The following is a 23,255-nucleotide window of genomic DNA, read 5'->3' as shown; positions in this document are numbered from 1 at the left end:
CCTGAGCCGAAGGCAGTCGCTTAACCAGCTGAGCCACCCAGGCGCCCTCCAGTCACGTCAGTCCTTTCTTAAAAGGACTCTTTGCTGGATCTCCGTTTTTCTCACTGTAAATCCCCAAATCCAAATTCCTTTAGATACTTAAAGGTAAGATTTTTAATGGTCTGCCTGACATTATAGCCACAGTCTCCCTCCACCCCACCCCAGCATACTTTATATAGCAGCCCTTCTGAGCTTTTTATAATTTATTGAAGGCACCATGGTCTCCCATCCAAGCTTTCTCTCATGCTGGTACAAAGGCCTGACACACCCTTCCCTCTTCCCCAACCAAGCTAACATCTATTCCTCAGTCAGATCTCAACCTAGACTTTCTTTCCTCTGGAAAATCTTCTGACTACACCAAGGCCAAGTTAGGTGTTTCTGGCATGTGCTCTATAGCACTTTGTACTTCCTTGTGCGAGCATATACTATGCTGTACTCTGCGTGTTTATTTGATCATTTGTATTCCCCACCTGACTAAGCTCGTGTATTCCCAGGGCCTAGCGCACTGCCGGGCACTTGGAGGGGAGGCAGTATGCAGGGATCCAGAGCTGGGCAGTTCTGGATCAGAATTCTGACCAACCACGTACTAGCTATGTGAGCTTTGGGCACGCTTCTTAACCTTTGAACTTCAGTAAGCTGGGGATGATAATCTCTCTCTTATAAGGTTGATAAAAGGTTAAAGCTCTTACACAAAGAGCTTAGTGTAGATGCTATTATTATGATTGCAGGCACTCAGTAAGTATTTGTTGAATGAATAGATATTTTGTGTAGAATTATCAGATCCTGATAAAGAGAGAGAAAGAGAGAAGTTTAAAATAACTCCTGGGTTTCTTGCTTAGGATGTCTGTGTAGATGGTTCCATTTACTTAAAGAGTGTACAGGAGGAGAAGCGGACTTGGATGGGAAGATTTTAAATTTTGAGCTACAGCGTCAGTGGGGCCATCTCTGGCTACTCTTCTAAGCCTCTCATGTGGCCTATTCTTTCCCTGCTAAGAAGAGGGCTGTCCCCATCTCTTTCTCCATCTTTTTACTCTTCCTGGGATTTAAACCCCAAACATGGGGCTCTAACTCTCACCCAAAAGCGAATGACACCAAAAGTGGTGCTGTCAATTTTGAACTTTCTCCTGAGCCCCACAACTGTTGGCTGTTCAGTCAGCTGTAGGAAATCACCTGCTGACCTCACTGTTTTAAATCTCTCTCTTATTACCATTCCAGTTGTTCACTGGGGTCTGTTAATTCTGCACAAAATATCTCTTTATTAAACGCATATTCGGGGGCGCCTGGGTAGCTCAGTTGTTAAGCGTCTGCCTTCGGCTCAGGTCATGATCTCAGGGTTCTGGGATCGAGCCCTGCATCCGGCTCCCTGCTCCACGGCAAGCCTGCTTCTCCCTCTCCCACCGCCCCTGCTTGCGTTCCCTCTCTTGCTGTGTCTCTCTCTGTCAAATAAATAAATAAAATCTTTAAAAAAAAACGCATATTCATTGAGTGTCTATAACCATAAGGAAAACCTGCAGTCATGTCAAGGAAGCAAATGAGAGCATTCTTTCCACCCAAGGGAAATAATCGGTACAGTCTCAAGGTGTCTTAAAAGGAGGATTGTAGAAATACACACTGGATTTGGTCCTATGAGGTCACCGGGGTCCTCAATGTGAATGGTTTCTACTGAATGGGAGTCAGTTTGCTGGGGGTTGAGGAGTGGATGGGAGACGAAGAAATGAAACATCCCATGGATCATTCTCTCAAAGATGAGTCACTGTGATGTTGGGTTGACATGTGAGAGTTTGGCAGGTTTTTCCAGTGAAAGGAAAATACCTGTGGGGAAGAGGGGTTGAAGATGCAGGAGGGAGGGAAGGACTCGAGTTGGAGGTGAAGGGTCGGGTTTAGCAGTGGGACTTGGTGTGTGTGTGGGGGGGTGCATCCACTTGGAACAGAGGGAAGATGGGTGCCCATACATTTATATTTGAGGGTGGGCTGAAAGATGAGCTTCTCTACATGTGGCCCGTGTCCTTTGTGGCAGGAAATGGGGTTGCCGAGGATGAAGGCGGCCTGCATTAAAGTCCCAGTGGAGGCAGGAAGCCCAGAGTGTATCGTGGTCCCTGTCTGCGTGGTTGTGTGATTTCTGCCAGCTGTGAGAGGTCTCCAGGAGGCATTTCATTGGTTGGGTCTGGGGATTGGGAGGAGAGGCTGAGGCCACCCTAGCTTCTCTCCTCCTGTGCCCCCATGATTCTGGCTCTGCCCCATCCAGTTCGCTCCCAGGACCCTGGACAGCGGCGGGTGCTAGACAGGGCCGCACGACAGCGCCGCATCAACAGGCAGCTCGAGGCCTTGGAGAATGACAACTTCCAGGACGACCCCCATGCAGGACTCCCCCAGCTCGGCAAAAGGCTGCCTCAGTTTGATGATGATGCAGACACCGGTGAGGCGGGTGGAGGAGGAGGAAGGGCGGGAGGAAGTGGGAGGAGTCTGCCCAGCTCAGGACTGTAGAAGGACATCAGGCTGGGGGGTGGGCAGGTGACAGGGGAGCTCCTCTGGCTCTGCCTGGGCCTGGCTCCTGCGGCGGTGAGCCAGCCGCTCTCCCCTCTCTGCCTCTGCTTCCTCTAGCAGGTGGAGAATACAGCACATGGAGGAGCTGAGCTCCCAGAACCCTTCCAGCTCTGACACAAAGCCTTAGGGGGGCATGAGATGCGTGTAGGTGCTGGTTGGGGAAGTGAGGGGAGGGACACACATGGGAGGAAGAGCCGACTCGGAACCCAGGGGAGCACGTGGGCAGGCAGTGGACTCATGGGTGTCGGGAATGAGGGTGCAGAGAAAGATGGGGTTTTTCTTGGCATGTGGCAAGTAACTGCAGTTGACCTTTGAACAGCACGGGTTTGAACTGTGCAGGTCCACTTGTACGTGGGTTTTTTATAGTCCTGTCCTATAAATGTCTTTTCTCTCCCTTATGATTTTCTTTTCTTTTCTTTTCTTTTTTTTTAAAGATTTTATTTATTTGACAGAGAGAGAGACAGCAAGAGAGGGAACACAAGCGGAGGGAGTGGGAGAGGGAGAAGCAGGCTCCCAGCCGAGCAGGGAGCCCGATGCGGGCTTGATCCCAGGATCCTTAACGACTGAGCCGCCCAGGCGCCCCTCCCTTATGATTTTCTTAATATTTTGTTTTCTCTAGCTTTGTTGTAAGAATACAGTCTATAATACATGTAACGTATACAATTTGTGTTAACCGCCTGTTTATTGTTATCAGTAAGGCTTCTGGTCAATAGTAGGCTATTTGGAGTTGTTTTGGGGGAGCTGAAAATTACACACAGATTTCTAACTGTGTGGAGGAGGTTGGCACCCCTAACCCCCTCGTCGTTCAAGGGGTAAACTGTAATTGCCCTTCCTTTGTAGGAAAGAAAAAGAAGAAAACTCGAGGCGATCATTTTAAACTTCGCTTCCGAAAGAATTTTCAGGCCTTGCTGGAGGAGCAGGTGAGGGGGGGAGGGGCTGGCCCAGCGACTGGGAGGGCCCCACAGGGAAGAAATGAGCCCATAGAGGTCCTGGTCCTGGGTGGGTGTTTGGTACATGGGTGGGCAAGGAGTTGTGGACCCTTCCCCTTGTCTCGGCAGAACCTGAGTGTGGCCGAGGGCCCCAACTACCTGACAGCCTGTGCAGGACCCCCCTCCCGGCCCCAGCGCCCCTTCTGTGCCGTCTGCGGCTTCCCCTCCCCCTACACGTGTGTCAGCTGTGGTGCCCGATACTGCACCGTGCGCTGTCTGGGAACCCACCAGGAGACCAGGTGAGCTCGGAACACCCCCTCCTCTCCCCTCTCCCCGAGGCCCACATCCTCTCCCTTGTAGCCCCGAGGGCCCCCAGACCCTCTCCTCATCCTGGGCTTCCTCTGCCTGCAGGTGCTTGAAGTGGACTGTGTGAGCCTGGGCGTCCCCGGAGGAGAGGGCCTTCTGCGCATCACCCCAGCCTCGGAGAGGGCTTGGCCAAAGGCAGAGGTGCTCTTCTGGACCTAGAGAGGAGCTGTTCGCTCGCCCAACAGAGCTGTGTCTGACCTGCCAGGGAAGAGCAGTCTTACTCCTTACTCCCAGGGACTGTGTGCAGGGAAGTGGGCTGGGCCCTCAGCGTGCTGTTGTAATAAAAGGTTTCATACCAGGAGGAGCCTGTTTGGTCACAGGTCTCCTTCCTACTCACTGCTCTGTGGCTTTTCCTTCTATCTGTCAGTCACCCCTCCCACGGTCTGCCTATCTGACCATGGAAGATTTTATCCCATTCTCCTGCATCGCCCGTCTCTGCATTTGTTGGCTGCCGCTTGTTGTCATTTTTTGGTGATTTATTGAGTGTGTTTGCTTTTGCTTTTTGTTTCTCTAGTTCTTCTGAGTATCACTTGAGTGCCGCCAGGACTGGGTGACAGGGAAGTAGAGTGAGCTTTGGGGACGGGGGTAGAATGATACTGTGGAAGGAGCCAGCCCTGGCTTCGTCCTCTGGTCTTTAACCCAATGGAGAGAGCGACCCTTGTCCTTGGTGCCGCCGGTCTGAGGAGCAGTTGTCCCAAGGAGGCTGTTCTTACCGGGGACTGCAGTGTGTGAAATTATTAGTATCAGAGAAAACCCAGAAATTTCTGGGAAGCATGGGGGAATTCACGATATAGAGGCCTCTGTTCTTGGTGGCCCTGGATGCTGTAATTCTTTTTTTTTTTTTTTTTAAGATTTTATTTATTTATTTGAGAGAGAGAATGAGCATGGGAAGGGGCAGAGGGAGAAGCAGACTCCCTGCTGAGCTTAGAGCCCAACACAGGGCTCGATCTGAGGACCCTGAGATCATGACCTAGTGGAAGTCGGACACTTAACCGACTGAACCACCCAGGGGGCTCTGGATGCTGTAATTCTTACGTGGTATTAAAGCTTCTTACACTCATGCCTACTCTAAGTGGACTGCAAGCTATAAGCTCATAAAGCCCCTTGGAGTTGCTGTCTTAAGGCCCTGTACCCCGCTCGAACATAGCAAAGCAGATGCTTAGGATGTATTTGTTGTACTTGTTGAACAAATGACCTCAATAAGATATTAATGGGATCCAGCAAATTCCATGTTAGGCACCTTCATGGGCTCTTCTCCCCCCCTTTTTTTTTTTTTTAAAGATTTTATTCATTTATTTGAGAGAGAGAATGAGATAGAGAGCATGAGAGCGGGGAGGGTCAGAGAGAGAGGCAGACTCCCCGCTGAGTAGGGAGCCCGACGTGGGACTCGATCCCGGGACTCCAGGATCATGACCCGAGCCGAAGGCAGTCGCCCAACCAACTGAGCCACCCAGGCGCCCTCTTCTCCCCCCTTTTGGTGCTTTACAACAGCTGGCCCAAATGTTCCCAGTGTCTTCCTTGCCCTTTCTCTGGAGACTTGAGGTTGGGTCAGTGGTGTTGGGGACAGCTCCAAGTCTGATGGTGAGGACACGGTTTGGGGACAGTCCCAAATTGGTGGTTTTCAAAGATGGCTGTACATTTTCTGACTGTCCTTTCATCAAAAGGTAGGGTCTTTGTCCCCTTCCCCCGGGATTGGGGCAGAGTTGTGACTGCTTCAACCAGTAGAGGGTGGCAGAATTGAGACCATGTGACATTCAAGGATGGGTAGTAAAAGGTAGGGAAGCTTCTGCCTTGTCAACTAGGAAAATTGTCCTTCTGGATCCCTCCATCACCGTGTGAGAAATCCAGCCATCCTGAAGCTGCCGCGCTACGAGGCACCCGGATTGCACGGGGAAGCCACACGCAGGTGCCCCCGCCGCCAGAGCCAGCCGAGTCAGGCCCTCACACCACCCCAGCCCGGACTTCCCTCATGGGAGTGAAGACCCCTCCAGATGACTCCGACTGCCAGGCATCAGATCATCCTCAGCCGTTGGAGGCTTCCTGGCCGTGTCCTCAACATCACGGAGCAGACACAAGCCAGCTCTGCTACGCCCCAGATGCCTGACCTACAGCATCCGTGTGTATAATCAAGTGGTTCATGCCACTGTGTCTTGGGATGGTTATTACACAGCAGTAGTAACTGGGACACCAGGAGTCCGGTTTGCTGGCTTCCGACTTCTGGCCTAAATTTATTGTCTCTCCCGTGAAGGGAAACTTTCCTGGGTCCTAAACTTTCAGTTTTCCTCTCCATCAGGAAGTACATGCAAGCAAGAAAACAGAAAAAAAAAAAAAAAGGAGGAAGGAAGGAAAGAAGGGAGGGGAATAAAAGACGACTATGTCTTGGCTGAGAAACGCCATCAGCACTCGCTGTGATCACCTGCATTGGACTTCCTGTCAGATTTGCACTGAGCACCATCTCTTTGGTTTATTTCCTAAATCCGCTGGCTTTGTTCCATATTTTGCTGTAACGAAAAGAATCACGTAGGTTCTGCCTGGTGTAAGATTTGCCTACTCGGTGACACACTCAGGCTTGCCAGCTGACCTTGATAGGACAGAACCAGACCCACGGGCTCCTCGTTGCTCTGATGCCAGGGGGCTCCAGGAGTCCTCCATTGACATTCTCTAGGAAGGGTCTCTGGACCCCCCCACTTAAAACAAGGAAAGCCTTGAACAGTTCTCACCAGCTTCCTACGTGCTGGGGAGATTGGTCTCTACCTTGGGAGACACCGGGTCTCTGGGAAATGAACAGGGTGCCAAAAGCGTGTAGAGGGTGGTCCCAGTGTCCAGTGAGGGAGCAGCACAGCCTCCTGGGCGCACAGGGGGCAGAAGAGGTTGCTTCTAGAGCCTGGGGGCTCCCTCCTACAGCCCTCAGTGAGAGTTGAATTTGGTTGAATTAGTTTGGAAAGGCCAGAATTCTGCGAAGCCGGCCAGGTGTGTCTTCAGTCTTGGGCGAATCCTGGTCCTACTGTTTCCTAACCGCATAGCTCGGACAGGTCGCTTACAGGTCACTCTTTCTTAGAGCCACCACCCCGATAGTGGGAGGATTAAACGGGACAGTGCGCCCAGCCCAGTGCCTGGCATTTGGAAAGTTCTCAGTCAGTGGTAGCCGTTGACATGATTGCCTAAGACCTCCAGCAGTTTGTTGTCGAGCCTTGTGACAGCCCGTTCCTCCAAAGACTGGACATTCCTCGCCGTAGCCCGAGCACCTGACCCGGCAACCCGCTGTTTACATTTCTCTCGGCTCCTAGCTTGTGAGTTCTTTGAGGGCAGGAGCCGTGTCTTGGCGCCACACTAGCTTATAGCAAAGAACGAAATAAGTATTGTTTAAAAGGGTAAGTGTGTTGAAAGCTCCGAATAGCCAAATGACCATGCAGGAGGGACGGGACCTAATGCCCGTGTTAAGGCGAGTACTTAGTTGCTCAAGTGTGGAGGCTGGCTCGTGTTAGCTTTCCTGAGAGCAGGGAGGGGGTGAGAAGAGGCAGGCTGGGCTCTGGGAAAGGAGGTAGAAGCTGTGGGGCGGGGGGCAGGTGGAAGTTGGGGTCAGAAGTGCCCTGGGTGGTGTCAGGAGATGTAATTGGCTTTTGTTCTTCTTCACGGCGGGGGCGGGGCGGGCATGCAGGATACAGGCGTCCCTGAGGAACTCTGATGGCCTCTCAGAGTTGTAAGACCCTTCTTAAGGGGTAGGTCTCATTTTTGAGAGAGAAACCCACTATGGGTTTGCTAACAGAGCAAACCCCATGGGCCAGTCCTTGGCACAGTAGATGGGTAGATCGTGACACTAGGGCCCATGCTCTCGTGCAGTCCCTTCCACACTGACTCTCCACTTGGCCACGTAACTGGCTTGGCCAGCGGGACATCCATAAACTTTATGGGAGCAGAGAGTGAGGGGGAAAAGGATATAGAGACTTCAGCAAACTTCTTGACCAGGAACCCCCTTAACAGCTTCTGGGAAGACCCATGGGACGCCCCGGTGCCAGTGTGCTCCCAAGGCCAGTGAGCCGCCCCAGTTCGCTAGGAGAGCACGGTTGTACGGAGGAAGAGGAGGGACGGGGCACAGAAAGGTGGGCTAGGGCGGTGTATGGAGGCCTTAATGGTCCTGGGCTTTTCTCCCGAGGCCCTAGGGACCTGCTAAGGCAGCACAATGCTTGGCGCTCCACGAGAGGAATGTGGACAGGATTAGAAAGACGGATGAGAAGCTCGACTGGGGGAACCCTATCCTGAGCAGGAGACGATGAGGGCCTGACCTGGCGAAGGCAGTGAAAGGAGCAAAATAAGTGGATGTGAAGAACACTGCGGAGGGGGAATCCACGGGACCTGGGAGAGGTGGCGGAGGGGAAGTGAAGGGAGAGCCTGAGATGTTTGACATTGTGGAGCTGTGTGACTCAGGGGTCGACTGTGCTGGTCACAGGAATGACAGGAAGTGGCTGGGGGGAGAGCGATGAAGTTGGTGAATTTGCCAGCCTGGGGAAAACACACGGGGTGCGTGTACTTCTGAGGCTCGGGAGAGAGGGCCCAGTTAGAATGCAGATGTGGGTGTCTCTCCATCCCGGGGGACTGTCAGTGCAGGGGAGTGGGTAGGATGAAAGAGAAAGGAGAAGGGGTGAGACCAGAACCCAGGCCACCCCCAGTGACTAACTGGTCATAGGGTCAGCACTGCCGAGGCTGGGTACCGGGTTAGGGCCCTTGTCCCTCTCCTTTCATTGGATGCCAGGCCTCTCTTAATAGCTTCATTTTCCTGTCTCCCACTGGGCCTGTTCCAAGCAGCCCACAACCCAGTCAGTGCTCTGTCTGGGTTGGACACCATTGAGTCACACACACACACACACACCACTGGTATGCAAGCCTCTGGGAAGAGCTGTTCAGAGACTTTTCTGGAAGTCGTTGAATCTTTCCCCAGAAAAATCTGCCTACAGGAGACCTGGTTGATTTGACACACAATTTCAAAGGGCTGTCAATTTGTGATGTCCACTCTTAGGCACAGCTTAAGGAACTCTGCTCAAGGTCAGCTGTCTCCTTGAGAAAGGTCGAGCGTCAAGAGGGACTTGTCAGCTCAGGCTGGCCGGGGAGATATCTCTGCCCCTTTCAGTTTCCCAGAGGTGGGTCTTCCCATATGCGCTGCTTGATGACTCTTGTCAGTAATTATGAGTGCCACACTCTTGAAATCATTTGCAACCTCTCGTCTTTTTTTCGGAAGAGACAGTCCAAAGGTGATAAGAGAGGGACAGGTGACAGCCTGGGGTCCAAGACTGAGATGGCCCTGGGGGCCACCCCAGCCACCCATTGCTTGGCCAGCCACTTCATGACACCCTCCATCCCTGAACAGTTCATAGTACAAATTTATTTATGCATGTATTTATACAGAATACAAACGGTCGGGGACGCCTCTGCCCCCTTAACCAACCAGCGCCCAGACCCAGAAGGTCCTGCCCCAGGAGTCCGAGGTGAGTTCTCAGGAGGCGGGTTCTTGGCCAGACGAAAGAGGCGGGGCCGGGGCCGGAGGCGCGGTCAGAGCTGGGTGTGGCTTCCGGCCACGGGGCGGAGTCGGGACGTGGCCTGCAGCCCGGGGTTGGGGGGCCGCTCTCCGCTGGGGGCAGTGGGAGGGGAATGGGGTCCACTGGCGTCCTACACGTAAGCGTTCTTCCCGTACTTGCCAAAGGTGCTGTCGCCTTCGTCCGAGGCCGCGGGGCGCAGGCGGCCAGTGAGGCCGGGGGACCGCACCGCGGAGGCCTCGTAGGGGAGCCTGGTTCAGAGAGGCCTGGGTCAGCGGAGGGGAGCCCCCCACCCCGCCGCCGCTGCCGCCGCCGCACGCCGCCCTTACCTGGGGGCCGGGGCCGCGTCGGGAGAGCGGCAGCAGCCGGAGCCGAGGCAGAAGCCGCCCAGGATGGCGAGCAGGGAGGCGCTCCAGCCCAGGTAGAGGGCAGGGCCCAGCTCGTACCTGGGGACAGGAACGGGGCGGGGCAGCGCTAGCTCGGCCGGCCGAGTCCCACCCACAGCCCCCCAGGGCCGGACTCCCACACTCACTTGGTCCCTGCATACACGGGGTCGAAAAATTCCTGGGTGATGTTGAAGGCGTACCAGGAGATGGCCACCATCCCGCAGAAACCTGGGGAGGGAGAGGAGGGTCACGCTCGAGCCCCAGGCCCGGCAGAGGGGGAGGAGGAGGGGGTAGCGCAAGTCCAAGAGCAAGTTGCACTCCCTCCCTAGCTCCTGACCTTTCTGTCTCCTAGGGTCCCAAGCGCAGCCCCTCTTTCATGTCTAGTCTCCCACGTTCTGCCCTTGGCCCGTTCTTTATCGCGACCCGCCCCGCATCTTGATCACCTAGTTGCCTCACTCGGAATCTGCCCCAACCAAATCCTACCCGTCCTGGGAAATCCAGCTGCCCCAGCAATGGTCCGGCGCAGCCTGCCCTGACGCCGTTCCTTCCGCCTCCCAAAGCCCCCAGAGCCTGTGACATGCCTTTGCCACTCAGTGCAGTGAAGGCCTGAGGCCAGGGAGACCCCTGGACTGCAGGACCAGCCTCACCCCTCTCTGGGGGCTCCTCCAGTAAGTCACCGGAGTTTTCTGAGCCTGTTTCCGCATCTAGAGAAGAGGGCGAGACCCACCCTACCTCACAAACTGAAAAGAGATGGCCTGTCGCCCGGTGTTGTTACTGTGTGCAGTGGGTTTGCATGTATTCCCCCAACTCTGGTCTTCCTGGCCGGGCTGTAAGCTCTGCCGGGCGGGGGGGCAGACGCTCACTCACCTTTGGGGTCCCTCTCACACACCTCACTCATGCTTGGCTCCTAGTGGGGGCTCAAGAAACATTGCTGATGGACTGATTTGTAGCTGAGGGATTTTGGTGAGCATGAGTGAGGCTGGGTGAGCAGGGGGAGGGGAATTGCTGAGCAGGGAGGGCAGGTGTCAGTGCAATGGGGAAGGTGAGACACACACTGGCAGTGGCGAGCTGGAGAGGACAGGGAACCCCGGGTCCGCTGCCACCACCCTCAACCCCCCACCACAACGCAGGGCACACCCACCCCCTTCCCCCAATTACCAGCCAATATGTGGAGGGCCCCCGCAGCGGCCGCCAGCTTGGCCTTCCGGGAGACCTCCATGCTCCCAATGTTTACGCAGCGCAGCCCCACCATGCCTAGGAAGAGGCCCAGGAAGCCCAGGAAGATGGCGGTGATCATGAGCGCCCGGCAGGCCTGGATGTACCCTGGGGAGGTGGGGCGCAGCCATGGGTCCCTCAGCTGGCCCCTTTCCCCTCCACGACCGAGCCAGCCCCTTACAGCCAGTCCCTGCTCGGGTCTCAGCGCATAAAGGCCCTCAAGTCCTCTCCTTCCCCGTCAGGCCCTATTCGACTGAAGGGTCAGACAGTCTCCTTCCCAGGAGCTCACCTCAGCCCCAAGGAGTCTCAGCGTCTGCTCCCCGCCCCCCACCTGGCTTCCGTGGGCTTCGCGACAGGCTCGCTCCTGGCACTGCTGACACTGGCCAGAGCGTGCTCTGTCCTGGGGGCCGCCCTGTGCACTGCGGGATGTTCAGCGGCATCGCTGGCCTCTACTCATTAGATGTCGGTAGCAATCCGTCCCAAGAGGGACAAGCAACATGTCTAGACACTATCAAATGATCCCTGAGGGACAAAATCACCCCCAGCTGAGAACCCCTGGCCTGTTAGGTCCCCACCACGCTCTGTTGTGAATTACAGAAATTGCACTTGAGTACTCCAGCCCCTTCCCCGCGCCTGCTTCTCTCTAGGTCCCACCTGGTGCCTGGCACAGCCCTAGTCATCCTGAACTGAGCTTTCTCCCGAAGCGACCGGTAGGGGGCAGCAGCGGCCTATAGGTCACTGGACGAGGGCCGTTTCCGCCGGGGGAAAGTGGGATACCCGGGCGCAGGACCCATCCAAGCCCATCTAGCTCAGGTATGTTTGGTGCCTCAGTTTCCCCTTTCTGAAAGCTGAAGGAAACGGCCCCCTTCCTTCCTGGTCCCCCCTCCCCCCTTCTCTGTGATAGTTGCCAAGCACTCCAAGGACCTTGCTCCCCTTTCCCTGGGTGGGGCAGTGTCTCTGGTGCTGAAGCAAAGGCTGGGTCTTTGCCAGGAGGATGTGGAGTGGCCCGGGGTTGGCAGGTAGGGAGGAGGGACAAAGTTCTCACTCCCAGCCACTCCCTCTGGAGTTCCCACCCTCTCCCCTGCCCCGTATCCTCTACGCACCCATTCACCATGCATTTCTACCTGGGACTTGCCTGGCCCTGGGTCCCCAGGTGGCCGTGGTAGACCAAGGGGAGATTACTGATGGGCCCCGAGGGAGCACGGGCTGGGCGGGATTAAATGATAGGACCTCCCCTCGGGACCCGCCAGCCTGGGTTCCAGCCCCCCTACCACCTGTGGGACTCTGGGCAGGTTAACGCTTGTCCTCGGGGCTTCCCAGTTTTGGTATGAGGAGGCCACTAACAGGCTGCACGGAGACAGCGCTGAGAGGGAACAGCTGAAGAGCCGAGAACCATGTCTGGGGCCCGGATGACGCCCAGCGCTGGGCAGCGGCCCCCTGCCTTTCCCCACCAGCATGCTCTTGCCCCTCCGTCAGCAGTTCCAAGCAGGGCCCTTCTCGGGCGGACAGGCTCACAGCAAAGGCCCCTCCTCAAGCCACGGTATGGTTGGGGTGGGGGAGGTGGGAATGGCCGTGGCTGCTGAGTCGGCTGGCTCCAACGTCTCTTCAGGCCACCCGGCATTCTGGGCTTCTGGCCCAGAGGGTACTCAGCTTTTATAGGGAGCTTTGGGGGTTGGGGGGCACTTGCCTTGCACACAGTAAGTCCTGGGGAGAGGGATGAAAGCACGAAGCCCCTATTGCTGTCTGAGAAGATTCTGGGAAGAGTGGGGGCACGGAGACCCACCCAGATCTCCTAACTTCTCAGAGCATCTTTGGCATTCCTGGAGGATTTCGTGGAGCCCTGTTCCAAACCCAGTGTTGGCTTTAGTTCTGTCCACTACCCTGCACCTGCAGTAGGGGACCGGAAAGAGCACGATGGCTCCAAGGAGGGCGTGGGAGCAACACTGCATAGGGTACCTGGTCCTCCCCTCTTGGTCTCTGGCATGGGGCCGACTGAGGGGAGACTCCCCTGGGGAGTCCCGGGGGGGGCTACTCATAGGGTGAACAGGAAGCAGGAAGATGCGACCGCCACCAGGGAGAACCTTTCTGGGCCAAAAGAGCTGTAGGCTCCAGCCTGCGAAGAACTTCAAAAAATACACTGCCTGAGAATGCCGAGCACACACACACACGCGCACGTGCACGCATACAGCCCCTACCTGCTTCCAGACCTTCAGAGCTTCGGGGAGACTCCCTTTCAAAGGGCCCTTTAGAACTCGCCATGGCAGTGGGACCGATGCCCCAGGAGCCTGAGGCTTGTATGTGTCTCAACCCCAAGAACCCAAGGTGGGGCATCCTCTTCACCCCATGAACCCCAGCCCTCCCACGCCAGAGCTAAGATGCTTAAATTGGTTGTGTGCAGACATCCGCTAACGTACCACGTTGACATCCTGTGTGCTTTATCCCAGCACACGGCCATCCCACGAGCCAGGGCGATTATTACCCTGATCCTACAGATGGGATCAATGAAGCTCACATATCACCTGCCTGGGGCACAGAGCTAGTAACCAGAGCCCAGCAGGCAGACCCTGGTGCCTGCACTTGTAACCACTAGGAGTGTCACATTAGGGCAGGGGGACACGTGGGACGAGGTCTCTACCGCAGTTCCAGAAAGGGCGCTGCCCCCCTCCCCCCAGCTTGATCCAGGCCTCCCTTAACAGTCTGGCACCCAAGGCCCGACCATGGGCAGCACCCACCCTCCCTGGGGGTCTCTCCCTCCTCCAGCCTCCTGCCACCCTCTGCCCCCTGGAGCTCTCCCCACCCCATACCAGAGAGGGCCAGCAAGGACGGGAACTCCCGGCAGTTGTAGACTCCCATGGAGTCGGTGGCACAGCTAAACCAGAGGTTCTCGAAGATGGTATTGGTGGTGATGACGTTCCCGTGCACGGTGGACACTCGCCAGTAGCTGTGTGGCAGGGTCACCCCCAGCATCAGCAGCCCCAGCGCTGCCATAAAGAAGCCGAAGGTCTCCACGGCCACTGACATGGTGGGATGCAGGGCCCCGAGGGGCGCCGGGGGCCCCAGAGAAGGGGAGGGGCTGAGCCCCGCAAGAACTTGAGGGGTTTTGGCTAAGTTGGGGTGTTAAGGCAGGCTGGGGAGAGAGGAAGGGGGGCCAGCTGCTGTGTGGACCCCAGGTCTGTCTCCCGGTTTCTGTCGTCAGCCCTCTCTCTGGGTCTCTGCTTCCCGGAAGGTCCGGGCAGAGGAATGAGCCTAGAGCACTGGGCAGCTGTTGACGAAGAGATGGAGGGAATAAAAGAAACAGGCCAAAAGTCCACCCCCTCCCCCAGCCTCTGGGCTCCCCGCCCCAGGAGGGGGGCGGAGAGGACTTATGGGAGTGACGAACGAACAAACGGATACAGCCAAGGAGGGGCCCCCATGGAAGGCAGTGGGAGCCAAGGGGAAGCGTCTCTGACTCAGCCTTCATCGGGGGCCAGAGAACGGAATAAGAGGACAAGGAGAGAGAAGGTGACCGAGAGAGTGCGCACAGACAGACCTTTGGTGTGGCAGGATCCGGGAAGCAGAGGCACTCTCCTGGATGTTGGTGAGAACAATTTAAAAGACGCAAAAGACCTAGGGTTTGGGCCAAATCTTCCAAGGAAAATTAAGGTTGAATAAGGGAACAGACTATTTGGGAGAAACCCACTGCTCTGGAGTCCATCCAACCCGGATTCAAACCAGACCCAGTATTTACCAGAGCGACGCAGGCATGAAGTTTGAGCCCCATGAGCTTGTTTCTGTTTCTGTGAACTAGAACTAGCTTCCTCACCTCATGGGTTGTATTAAGACCTGTGACCCCAGATCAAAAGCTCCCCACAAGTGTGACCTGCTCCCTCCTTGGTGACCACCCTGGGTCTGGATACCGCAGGCTGGGGTGAGGCCACCAGTTGCTTTCCTCCAAACTTCAACTTCCTGAACTTGAATTTCCCCCCTTGTCAGATTGATCTTTGATTCTCGGCACCAAGCTTGATCTTGCTGCCAAGGGCCACTGAGGGGGATAAATTACAGGCCCAGAATGTGATCCTGTGGCTAATCAGCCATCAGAACTGTCACCAGCTCTATTAATTATGACAGATTAGAAACATCTGGGTCCCCACCCCAAGCCGACGGCGAGCACCTGCTGAGCACCTGTCCTGCTGTGGATGGTACCATTTCTTGCCCCTAGGCCACAGCCAGGACAGCTCTGGTTCCCATCCTGCAAATGCAGCAGGGGCTCAGTCTCCAGGGCACAGGGGCTGGATGCTACCCCCAGGCAGTCTCACAGGATATCACTGAGCCGAGTGTATCCCCCCACTACCCCTCCCACCCACCCCGGTGTCAGGCTTCCTTGCGCTCCCCTCAGGTGCCTCCTCCCCAATCCCCCCAAGCCAGGCTGGCTTGGCTGTGGAACGAGAGGTATGCAGTGAAGCAAGACAGGCCCATGCTGAGCCTGGCACGGGGCGGGTGTGGGGCAAAGCAGGCTGGGTGGGGACTGGGTCCTGACCTTCCATCTCTGAGCTGACAACCCGGGATGTCCTGAGTTTGTAACTTTTCTCAAGAACTCTTGCCAAATGCCCATTCCCGCCCCTGGGCAGCGGCCCCTCCTCTAAGGAGGATGACGGGGCGGGGCGGTGTGGGGGGGCGGGGAATGCAGGAAGACAAAGGGAGGGAAGGGCGGAGGTTTTAGAGGAAACTGAGTGGGGGGCCCCCTGGTGTGGAAAACTCCACGCGCTGAGAGGCAGCTGTGTGGGTCAGAGGAGACAGGAGACATAAATCCTGGCCTGTCCCCTCAGCTCTGCCCTTCCCGCCTCCAGTCACTGCTTTCTCCCAGGATTCTTGCGCCATGCAAAGGCCTTGTCCCCGTCCCCTGTCCCCGTTCTGCCTACCACTGCTCAAGCACACAGCTTTGGAGGAGGGGGAGGAAGGAAGGGCGTGGGGTCTGGGCAGCTTGGCGGACAAAGGCAAACCCCACACCAGCCACGGGGGGTTGGAGTAAGAAGGTGAGCAGGAAAGGACCACGGGTGACCCCCACCTTGGGGCCCACTGGAGCCCGCCCCTTCCTCCACACGGACACAGCAGTTCCCAAGCCAAGGCCCAGTTTTATTTACACTCATCCGGAGCACATGGTTTGGGGCTACTGGACACGTCTCTGGGGAAAGGAGGCTGAACGCCAGAGGGCAGTGATGGGGTGCAGAAGAAAGAGCAAGGATGGATGGGTCCCCCCTCTTCGAGTGTCCTCCATAGGCTCCCACGTATCCCTGGGCAGAGGCGGAGGTGCAGTCTCATTCAGGATTTGGACTTGGACACAGCAAGTCCGATGAGTCCAGCCAGACCCGCCACGCCCAGGGCCATGCCTCCAACAATGGCCATGCCCACTAGTCCATCTGGGAAAGGGAAAAGGGAGACTGTCAGGAGCCCAGCCCCCACAGGGACCCTGCCCACCATCTTCTTTCTCCCTGCCCGATGCTCCTCAAAAGACGTGCCTCTTCCCCTGGAGTCATGAGGTGAGGGATTCCAAGGCTTGGAGAAAGAAGGCTTCTGAGGGGCTGAGGAATTGCTTGGGGGGGGCGGGTAGGGGGGCATTTAAAGGGAGACCAGAGAGCCCAGGCCTGGGGGAAGGAAGAGGACTTAACCAAAAAAAGCCGAGAGACGCCTGGGGATGCTAGGGCCCAGGAGAGTGGGGAGTGGAGGAGGTCAGAGAAGAAGAGTTCACCTTTCTTCATGGCCTTGTCAATGAGCCGTTCCAGTTCCTTGGCCTGGTTGTTCTGGGGCTCAGTCTGCAGCAGGCCCCGCACATACTTTAGTGCCTTCTCATATTCCTGCACTCAGGGAAAACATCCCCCCCACACACACCCTCAGTATTCTGTCACTCCTCCTGCCCATCAGAGGGGCCTTCCCTTCACTGGCCCTGGGGGCTCTTCCCTCTCCCTCCACCGCCCCTCCTCCTCCCTGACTCCAGCCCCACCCCATGGAGTAGAGTCCACAAACCACCCCAACTGTGTGGGGGTGATAAGCTGGGGGAGATAACAACCCAAGGCTTGGGGCTGCACTCCCACCTGAGGTCACCTTGCTCCCCACACCCTCAGCAGCTGGAATCTCTGTCTCTCATCTTCCCTCAGCCTGCTATCTATCACCTTGCACCTCTGTCTCCTGCCTACAGCCTTCCTCGGCCTTCCCGAGGCCCAGGGCTCCCCCGTGGCGGAGAAACGAGAGGGCGCTGCGGCACCCCCGCCTTACCTTGAGCCGGTAGTTCCCCACAGCCAGGTAGAAGACATAATCCCGCTGCTCCTCTTTGCTCCCTTTGGGCAGCAGCTCTGGGGAGGGTGGAGGAAAGAGGGTGAAAACCGCTTCTCTCCTTTCCTAGTGCTTGTGTCCCAGAGACCCCGTCCACTCTCTGAACCCCTGTATGATCCTGGGAGAAAGTCACTGTCCTGTGCTTCCCTTTCAGCTCTGGCCACTTGTGGCTTCCCCGTCAGACCTCCGGGGCAGCACGGACCCAGGCTGCCGGACACCCGGGTGATCAACACCCTGGTCTCCATGCTGTAGTCAGCTCTGGCTCATCTAAGTGAACCGACAGGAAATCAAGGCGCTGGAGAAGCCAAAGGCAGCTCTCCTCACTTCTAGCACCGCGTGTTCTCACTGCGGTCACTTGCTGCCCAGACTAGCGTTCAAGTAAGTGTGCCCTCTCTCCCCCTTAAAAAAAAATCAGCTCGAAGCTCATCTTCTGTGAGCATTCCCTGAGTGACATGACCTGATTCTTTCTTAATTCAGTGACTTCCCAGAGGCTTATGTGCTCGGTTGTATGCTATGCAGTAGAATTTGGTAGTTTTGCGGGTATTTATCAATCTGCCCAAGTGTCTGTTCTGTCTCCTCAACTAGAACTGGCAATGCTTAGAGACCCCATCTACAGCTGTGCCCAGCTGTAGAGGAAACCTGAGAAATCTGAATGGGCCAAATGGCAAATGTAGGGTGAAGTTATTTGCATTAGAAAATACTTTTGTTTTTATAGATTTACAATGGCCATCCTTCGCTAGTACGCTATTTGCGTACACATGATTACTTGACCAAGAGAAACGGGTACAGGAGACAGAGAAATTTAAAGGTCAAGTATTGTGGCCTCTGACAAATGGTGACCCATCCAAAACCAATAGGAAATAGGATTGCAATCAAAACAGTGCCATCTGCTCCCAGGTCTGGGGGCCTGTCTTCTGTACTTCTTCCACACCACCCTCATGGAAGGTTTTCAACAGCTGTTGAATAAGCAACATGGTGGGGGCAAAGAGCAAGGGTCTGGGACACACAGGACAGAAGCTTCTAGTCCTAATTCAGCCACGAATTCATTAGCTGTGTGACCTCAGACAAGTCACTCTCCTTATGGTCAGGCTACCAGATTGCCAGAGTCCTGCGGGGACTGCCGTGCTCTGACTCTGTCTGGCTAAACAAGGATGAGGTGGTAATTAGCCAAAAGCACCCTGGGAGAAGCCAGGCTAAGGGGCAGCCCTTTTTCGCAGCTCTTTACAGGAAAATAACTGCGAGGTGACTATTATAGGCTCCCACGTTGAAAAAGGATCCCAGCACTTGAGATGGAGGGAGTGAACGAGGCCATGGCAGTAGAGGTCAGATCCGGCTGGCAGCTGGGAAGGGGAGAGCGGGGCAGCCTAGCTCCTCCTCACCCTCCAGCAGGGCGATGCCTTTCCGGATGTCATCGTTGTACTTGCTTCGCACCAGGCACCAGGCATACTCAAACTGCGTGCTCTTGGACACGGAGCCTGCTGCCTTCTCAGACTGAAATTTCTTTTCAAACTTCTGCCATAGGAGAGGAGAGGAGTCATTTAGAAACGAAGGGGCCCGCCATTCTCTAGCAGGACCTGCGTGTCCAATTCCCAGTTAGCCCCATCTTCCCCAGTCTCTGCCACATTTCCCTCGCGGGTCTTGGCATCCGGCACCCCAGGTTCCGCTAGCTTCATCCCTGGGACCCAGACCCAGGGATTCTGCTTCTTAGCGAGGGTCTGTCTCCTTGGACGGTAACCCCCGTCCGCTTCCCTCCCCCTAGTGGTACCGAGCGGAGATGCCACCTACTGGCGGCTCCAGGCACTGCTCCCGAGGCAGCTGACCCCGAGTGGCTAAACAGTAAACACGCTGTCAGAACTGCTCAACCACCACCCCCGCAGTCCCTCGTCGGTGGCTGCTTCCCCCAACCAGCCCCACCCTGTCGGCCTGGACCTTTTCTTATCTGCAAATTGGGAATAAAAACAGTCCTCACAGTGCCCACAATAGCCCACAGAGCTACAAAGATTGAGATATGGCCTGCAATGCACTTAGCACCGTTCCGGATTCTGTGAGTAATATATGAAAGAATCTTCATGGTAGTTGCTATATTCCCCCCACCATCACTGAAGGAACAATTAAAAACAATTAAAAAAAAAAAATGTGTCCGCACCCTGACCTCCTAACTCCTGCACGCGCCCAGAACCTGTCAGTCTTTCTACGCCAGACTGCAGGCCCCGAGTGTGGGGCGTGGCGGCGCAGAAAACTACAATTCCCATTAGGCTACCGGACAAAGTAGAACCTCTGGGCAGGGGCCGGACGCTGCAGAGGATGCCGGGAGCCGTAGTTCCACTTCCCTAGGCAAAACTGATGCTGGGTAGAGGGTCTGGCCCCAACCGGACTCTCCTCGGGACCCGCCCGTCCGAATATTCCCTTTCCCTCCCTCGAGGCCAGGCCTCACCAGCAGGTCTTCCACAGACACCAGCTCGTTCAGTACGGCCTCCATGGCCGCCGCCCCTGCAATCCTCACACCTAGGTCGCTACTGTGCCACCGTCTCCATGGCCTACTGGCAGGGCTGGAGAGCCACTTCCGTCGTCCGGCGGAAGCGGGCCCCTTCCCCATCGCAGAGCCAATCACCTTACACAGCTGACGCCGAGCCCGCCCCTCTCCGCCGGTGGCGCCCCGCCCCTTCTCTGCGCCGCCAGCGCACACGTTGGGGCTCTAATGCGCACGCTCCGAACGGTCCCTCTTTCACCCCCTCCACCTGCGGACCTCTCACAGTACAACTCGATGTCCCATATTCGTCTTCGCGAGTGCCCCGCGTGTGCCTTCCTCCACCGAGGCTGCCTTAATAGAGTTTGGACCTATGTCTTGGTGGTTAGCCCTTGGGCTGAAAAACTGAAGGAGGATGGTGGAGGACCCGCCATGATCTTAAAATTAGGGGGGGGGAACCAGTCTAAACCTACCTCCCCTCTGGCCCCACCCCCTCTAAGTCTAGGAAACCGGAGGCTACGTTACCTTTCGGTGCCTGTAACAAAATCATAACTGGTACCAAGGTTTTTAGGGCCTCTGCTGGCTTACAAGAGGATTGACAACGGGACCACTTAAGCATTCACCCAGAGACTGGGATACATACGAATAGAGGATACTATGGAAATCTTTAAATGGGAATTTAAAGAAAAGCTGTTACCCCATTACTTGCAGAAAGGGTCCAATCTTTTAATGCTTAGATAAAGCCTCCTCTGGGTGTGCCTGAGGGGTAAGATCTGCCGTGGGTCATGGGCAGCGAGAAGCTGTCAAAACATGGGAGAGGTAAATGTTCAGTCCTCTGGCACCTGGTCTGTGCAGTGATGGGACTGGGTAGGTAGTGACTTTCAAATTCTTTTCACCTTGACCCACAGTGCTCCAGTGCACATTACAATGAAAGTTCCATGAGGGTAGAACCTGGATCTTGTGTCTCTTTGCATCCCCAGCACCTGGCACTAGATCAATGTCCAATAAATATTTGTTGAATAGACATGAAATAAAGCGAACAATAGTAAAGAGGGCAGTGCAAATGCAGGGATTATCATCCAAAAACCTTTCATGTTTGCAAAGCCCCTTTAATTTTTTATTTTTTTTAATTCTCAGAATAGCCTTGTGAGTCAGGTAGGCAAGAGATAGTCTTCTCTACTTAGCTCCAACAGCTGAAATGACTTTGATAGGGGGAGTCTGTTAAAGAATAAAGAGGAGAGGATAGGACAAGCTCCTAAGTACATTCCAGCTATTCATCTTGAAACAATTCAGGCCTAAATTTGTAATTTTTTGCTGGTTTACAATAGAGGACTTCCCTTAAGCAGCAGGATGAGCTAGGGAGGAACAACTCAGGTTAATTTAAAGCCTAGAAGGCAAAGCAAAGCAATCCTGGGAAACCATTTGTTTCAAGTACAGCAGGAAAATTTAAAACGAAGGTAGTACAGTAGGAAAATTAAAAATGAAACCCCGCAAACTACCACGAGTGCTGCTGAAATTGTAACACTGGTTTCACCGTCTTAGCTAGCAGCCAGTATTTTTAATTCACGCCATTTGTCAGTTTGTAATTACACTTGTGTGATAACTTGATGAATGCCACCCTCTCATACGAGACTGGAAGCTACATGAGAGCAGGGTCTGTGCTATATTGCTCATATTATGCCCCTAGAGCCCAGCTCAGGACCTACCACCAGTAGATTCTCATATAATTTATAACTGTTGCATAAAGAGATATTGTTGTTGCTATTATTAACTTTTTGGAAAGCAGTGAGGGAAAATGAGTAAGAGCTAAAAGATGTAATATTATCTGACTAGTAATCTCCTGTGGAAGCATTCAACGAAAGCAAAAAAAAAAAAAGGAAAAGCAAGACATGAAGACATTCATTCCTGCATTACCTGTGGAGGTAAACAAACAACAAAAGCGCCAGGGAATGGTTTTATTAAATGATGATACATGAATATAATGAAATAACAAACAACCTTAAAGTCACAGTCATATGGATTCTTTGCATGTGGACTGTAAGATTCAAAACAAAACAAAAAAGCAGGCACTTCTCAAATTTGGTTCTGTAAATGGGCAGAAAAGAAACTGACATTTTTGGTTGGTGGGACTAAGAACTAGAACTGGCATTTGTTAGCACATTCTGGGCCCTGGGCCCCTCCCTTGACTACACCGTTAGTTGCGAGCCTGCTCTGGTCTTTTGCCCTACAGCACCTTGTTGGTGGACAGCCCGGGAGAAGAGCTCAGCAAACACCCTCTAAACAAGGTTCCACTATTTGTGTTCTAGTCTTCGGCGATGCTCACCTCTACCTCCCACTTTCATTTGCTATCCAATCAGGAAGTCCTATCCATCGCAAACTGACTCATTCATCCACCCAACAAACATTAGTTCTGGGCCTACTGTGTGCCAGGCACTCTTCGGAGTGCTGGGCAAGAGAAATGAACTAAACAGACACAGTCCTTCTCTCATGCAAGTTACCTCAATGGAAGAAACAAGACTGCTAACGAGTAAGTGAATGTCAGGCCACCCCCGTCTCCATTCCGTCACCATACTTCATACATACGTCAGATTTTTTTCCCCCTCTTCCAAACCCAGCCTGGCTACCAGTTGTATTTTAAAGGTGCAAATCAGAGCTCCAATGTCCTGCTTAAAAATACCATCTGGGCTACGCAGAACATTGTTTAAATGTCTTCTCACGCCCACGAAGCCCTTCAGGGTCGCCCCTGCTTACCTTCCCAGCTTCATCTTTAGGCACCCTCAATCCTGCACGGCGAGACGTTTTCCTGGCAGCCGCCTTTCTTCCACCCGGAATGCTCTCCATTCACCAAACACCGGAGCGCCTACAGGGCAGGCGACTGCCAGCCCCGGGGGCCGTTCCCCCTCCGGGACAGATTCCTTCGATCCGGCCCCCGCGCCTCCAGCTCCTCGGCGGTACAGAGTTGATCACCCAGTCCTGCAGTCCTTGACGTGGACAGGGACTGGGTCTCATTCATCTCTCTGCCAAAGGCCAGGAGTCCAAGCATCGTTTGTGGCGTGAATGAAAGAGTAACGACGGGAGCTGTACAGACGACTCTAGAAACTGCGGAGACGTCTGCACTTCCGGGTACTGGTTACGTTGGCACCCGAGGAAGCGAGGAGTCGGGGGGGGGGGGTCTCCTCCCGGGCTGCTCTAGGAAGAGGGCTCGGTGGTCCGGAGGACCCGGGGGAGCCGCCGGCGCGGTGCGGGGGAGGAGAGCGCCGCGTGGGTGTCGCGCGGTAGCCGCCTCCTCGGGGAGGCGGGGCCGAGCGGAAACCGGGGCGGGGCGCGGGGGGGGGGCGGTGAGGGGGAACTCCGATGGCCAATTAACGGGCTGAGCTCGGAGAGGGGGGCGGGGCGCGGCGCGACTTGGAGGCGGAGCGGGCGGCGCCGAGGCCTGGGAGTCTCCAATTTCATCTCCCCGCCCCTCCTCCCCGCC

General features: G+C 55.2%; 3 protein-coding genes across 4 annotated transcripts in view; 1 reads left to right on the top strand and 2 right to left on the bottom strand.

The window, feature by feature from the left end:
- Positions 1-4,270, top strand: part of ZNHIT1 (zinc finger HIT-type containing 1) — a 5,529-nt gene extending 1,259 nt beyond the window's left edge. Inside the window, exons 2-5 of the mRNA XM_021692473.1 lie at positions 2,285-2,455; positions 3,424-3,503; positions 3,642-3,811; positions 3,924-4,270. Of these exons, the coding sequence (XP_021548148.1) occupies positions 2,285-2,455; positions 3,424-3,503; positions 3,642-3,811; positions 3,924-3,945 (443 nt within the window). The 3' untranslated portion in view covers positions 3,946-4,270. The remainder of the gene's footprint in view (positions 1-2,284; positions 2,456-3,423; positions 3,504-3,641; positions 3,812-3,923) is intronic.
- A 4,977-nt stretch (positions 4,271-9,247) lies between these two features.
- On the bottom strand, positions 9,248-14,356 carry CLDN15 (claudin 15). The gene is made up of 5 exons (XM_021692512.2): positions 13,812-14,356; positions 10,951-11,115; positions 9,939-10,020; positions 9,736-9,852; positions 9,248-9,657 (listed from the first exon to the last, which is right to left on the bottom strand). The coding sequence occupies exons 1-5, from the start codon at positions 14,026-14,028 to the stop codon at positions 9,540-9,542; spliced, it is 699 nt and encodes a 232-aa protein (XP_021548187.2). The 5' UTR covers positions 14,029-14,356; the 3' UTR covers positions 9,248-9,539.
- Positions 14,357-16,098: 1,742 nt separating this feature from the next.
- Positions 16,099-22,956, bottom strand: FIS1 (fission, mitochondrial 1). Of its 2 annotated transcripts, none has more exons than XM_021692493.2 (5): positions 22,532-22,956; positions 18,693-18,825; positions 17,257-17,333; positions 16,733-16,838; positions 16,099-16,403 (listed from the first exon to the last, which is right to left on the bottom strand). In XM_021692493.2, the coding sequence occupies exons 1-5, from the start codon at positions 22,619-22,621 to the stop codon at positions 16,306-16,308; spliced, it is 504 nt and encodes a 167-aa protein (XP_021548168.1). In that variant the 5' UTR covers positions 22,622-22,956; the 3' UTR covers positions 16,099-16,305. The 2 variants fall into 2 exon arrangements, with proteins under 2 accessions (XP_021548168.1, XP_021548160.2); XM_021692485.2 differs by lacking the exon at positions 22,532-22,956 and adding an exon at positions 19,748-19,901.
- Positions 22,957-23,255: the final 299 nt, after the last annotated feature.

Source organism: Neomonachus schauinslandi, chromosome 5 (genome assembly GCF_002201575.2).
Source record: "Neomonachus schauinslandi chromosome 5, ASM220157v2, whole genome shotgun sequence".
NCBI classification, from domain to species: domain Eukaryota; kingdom Metazoa; phylum Chordata; class Mammalia; order Carnivora; family Phocidae; genus Neomonachus; species Neomonachus schauinslandi.
Note: the sequence above shows the minus strand (reverse complement) of the source record. Positions and strands in the feature narration are given on the sequence as shown.

Bases quoted from the DNA above. Each gene is read 5' to 3' on its own strand.
- CLDN15 (XM_021692512.2), bottom strand. From the start codon at position 14,028: ATGTCAGTGGCCGTGGAGACCTTCGGCTTCTTTATGGCAGCGCTGGGG. The intron at 11,116-13,811 runs GTATGGGGTGGG...CCACCTCCCCAG, and splicing joins GTCCTTGCTGGCCCTCTCTG to GGTACATCCAGGCCTGCCGG. The intron at 9,658-9,735 runs GTAAGGGCGGCG...TCTCTGAACCAG, and splicing joins GACGCGGCCCCGGCCCCCAG to GCTCCCCTACGAGGCCTCCG.
- FIS1 (XM_021692493.2), bottom strand. From the start codon at position 22,621: ATGGAGAGCATTCCGGGTGGAAGAAAGGCGGCTGCCAGGAAAACGTCT. The intron at 17,334-18,692 runs GTGAGGAGGAGC...CACCCTCCCCAG, and splicing joins AGGCATCGCCCTGCTGGAGG to AGCTGCTGCCCAAAGGGAGC. The intron at 16,839-17,256 runs GTAAGGCGGGGG...CCCTGAGTGCAG, and splicing joins TGGGGAACTACCGGCTCAAG to GAATATGAGAAGGCACTAAA.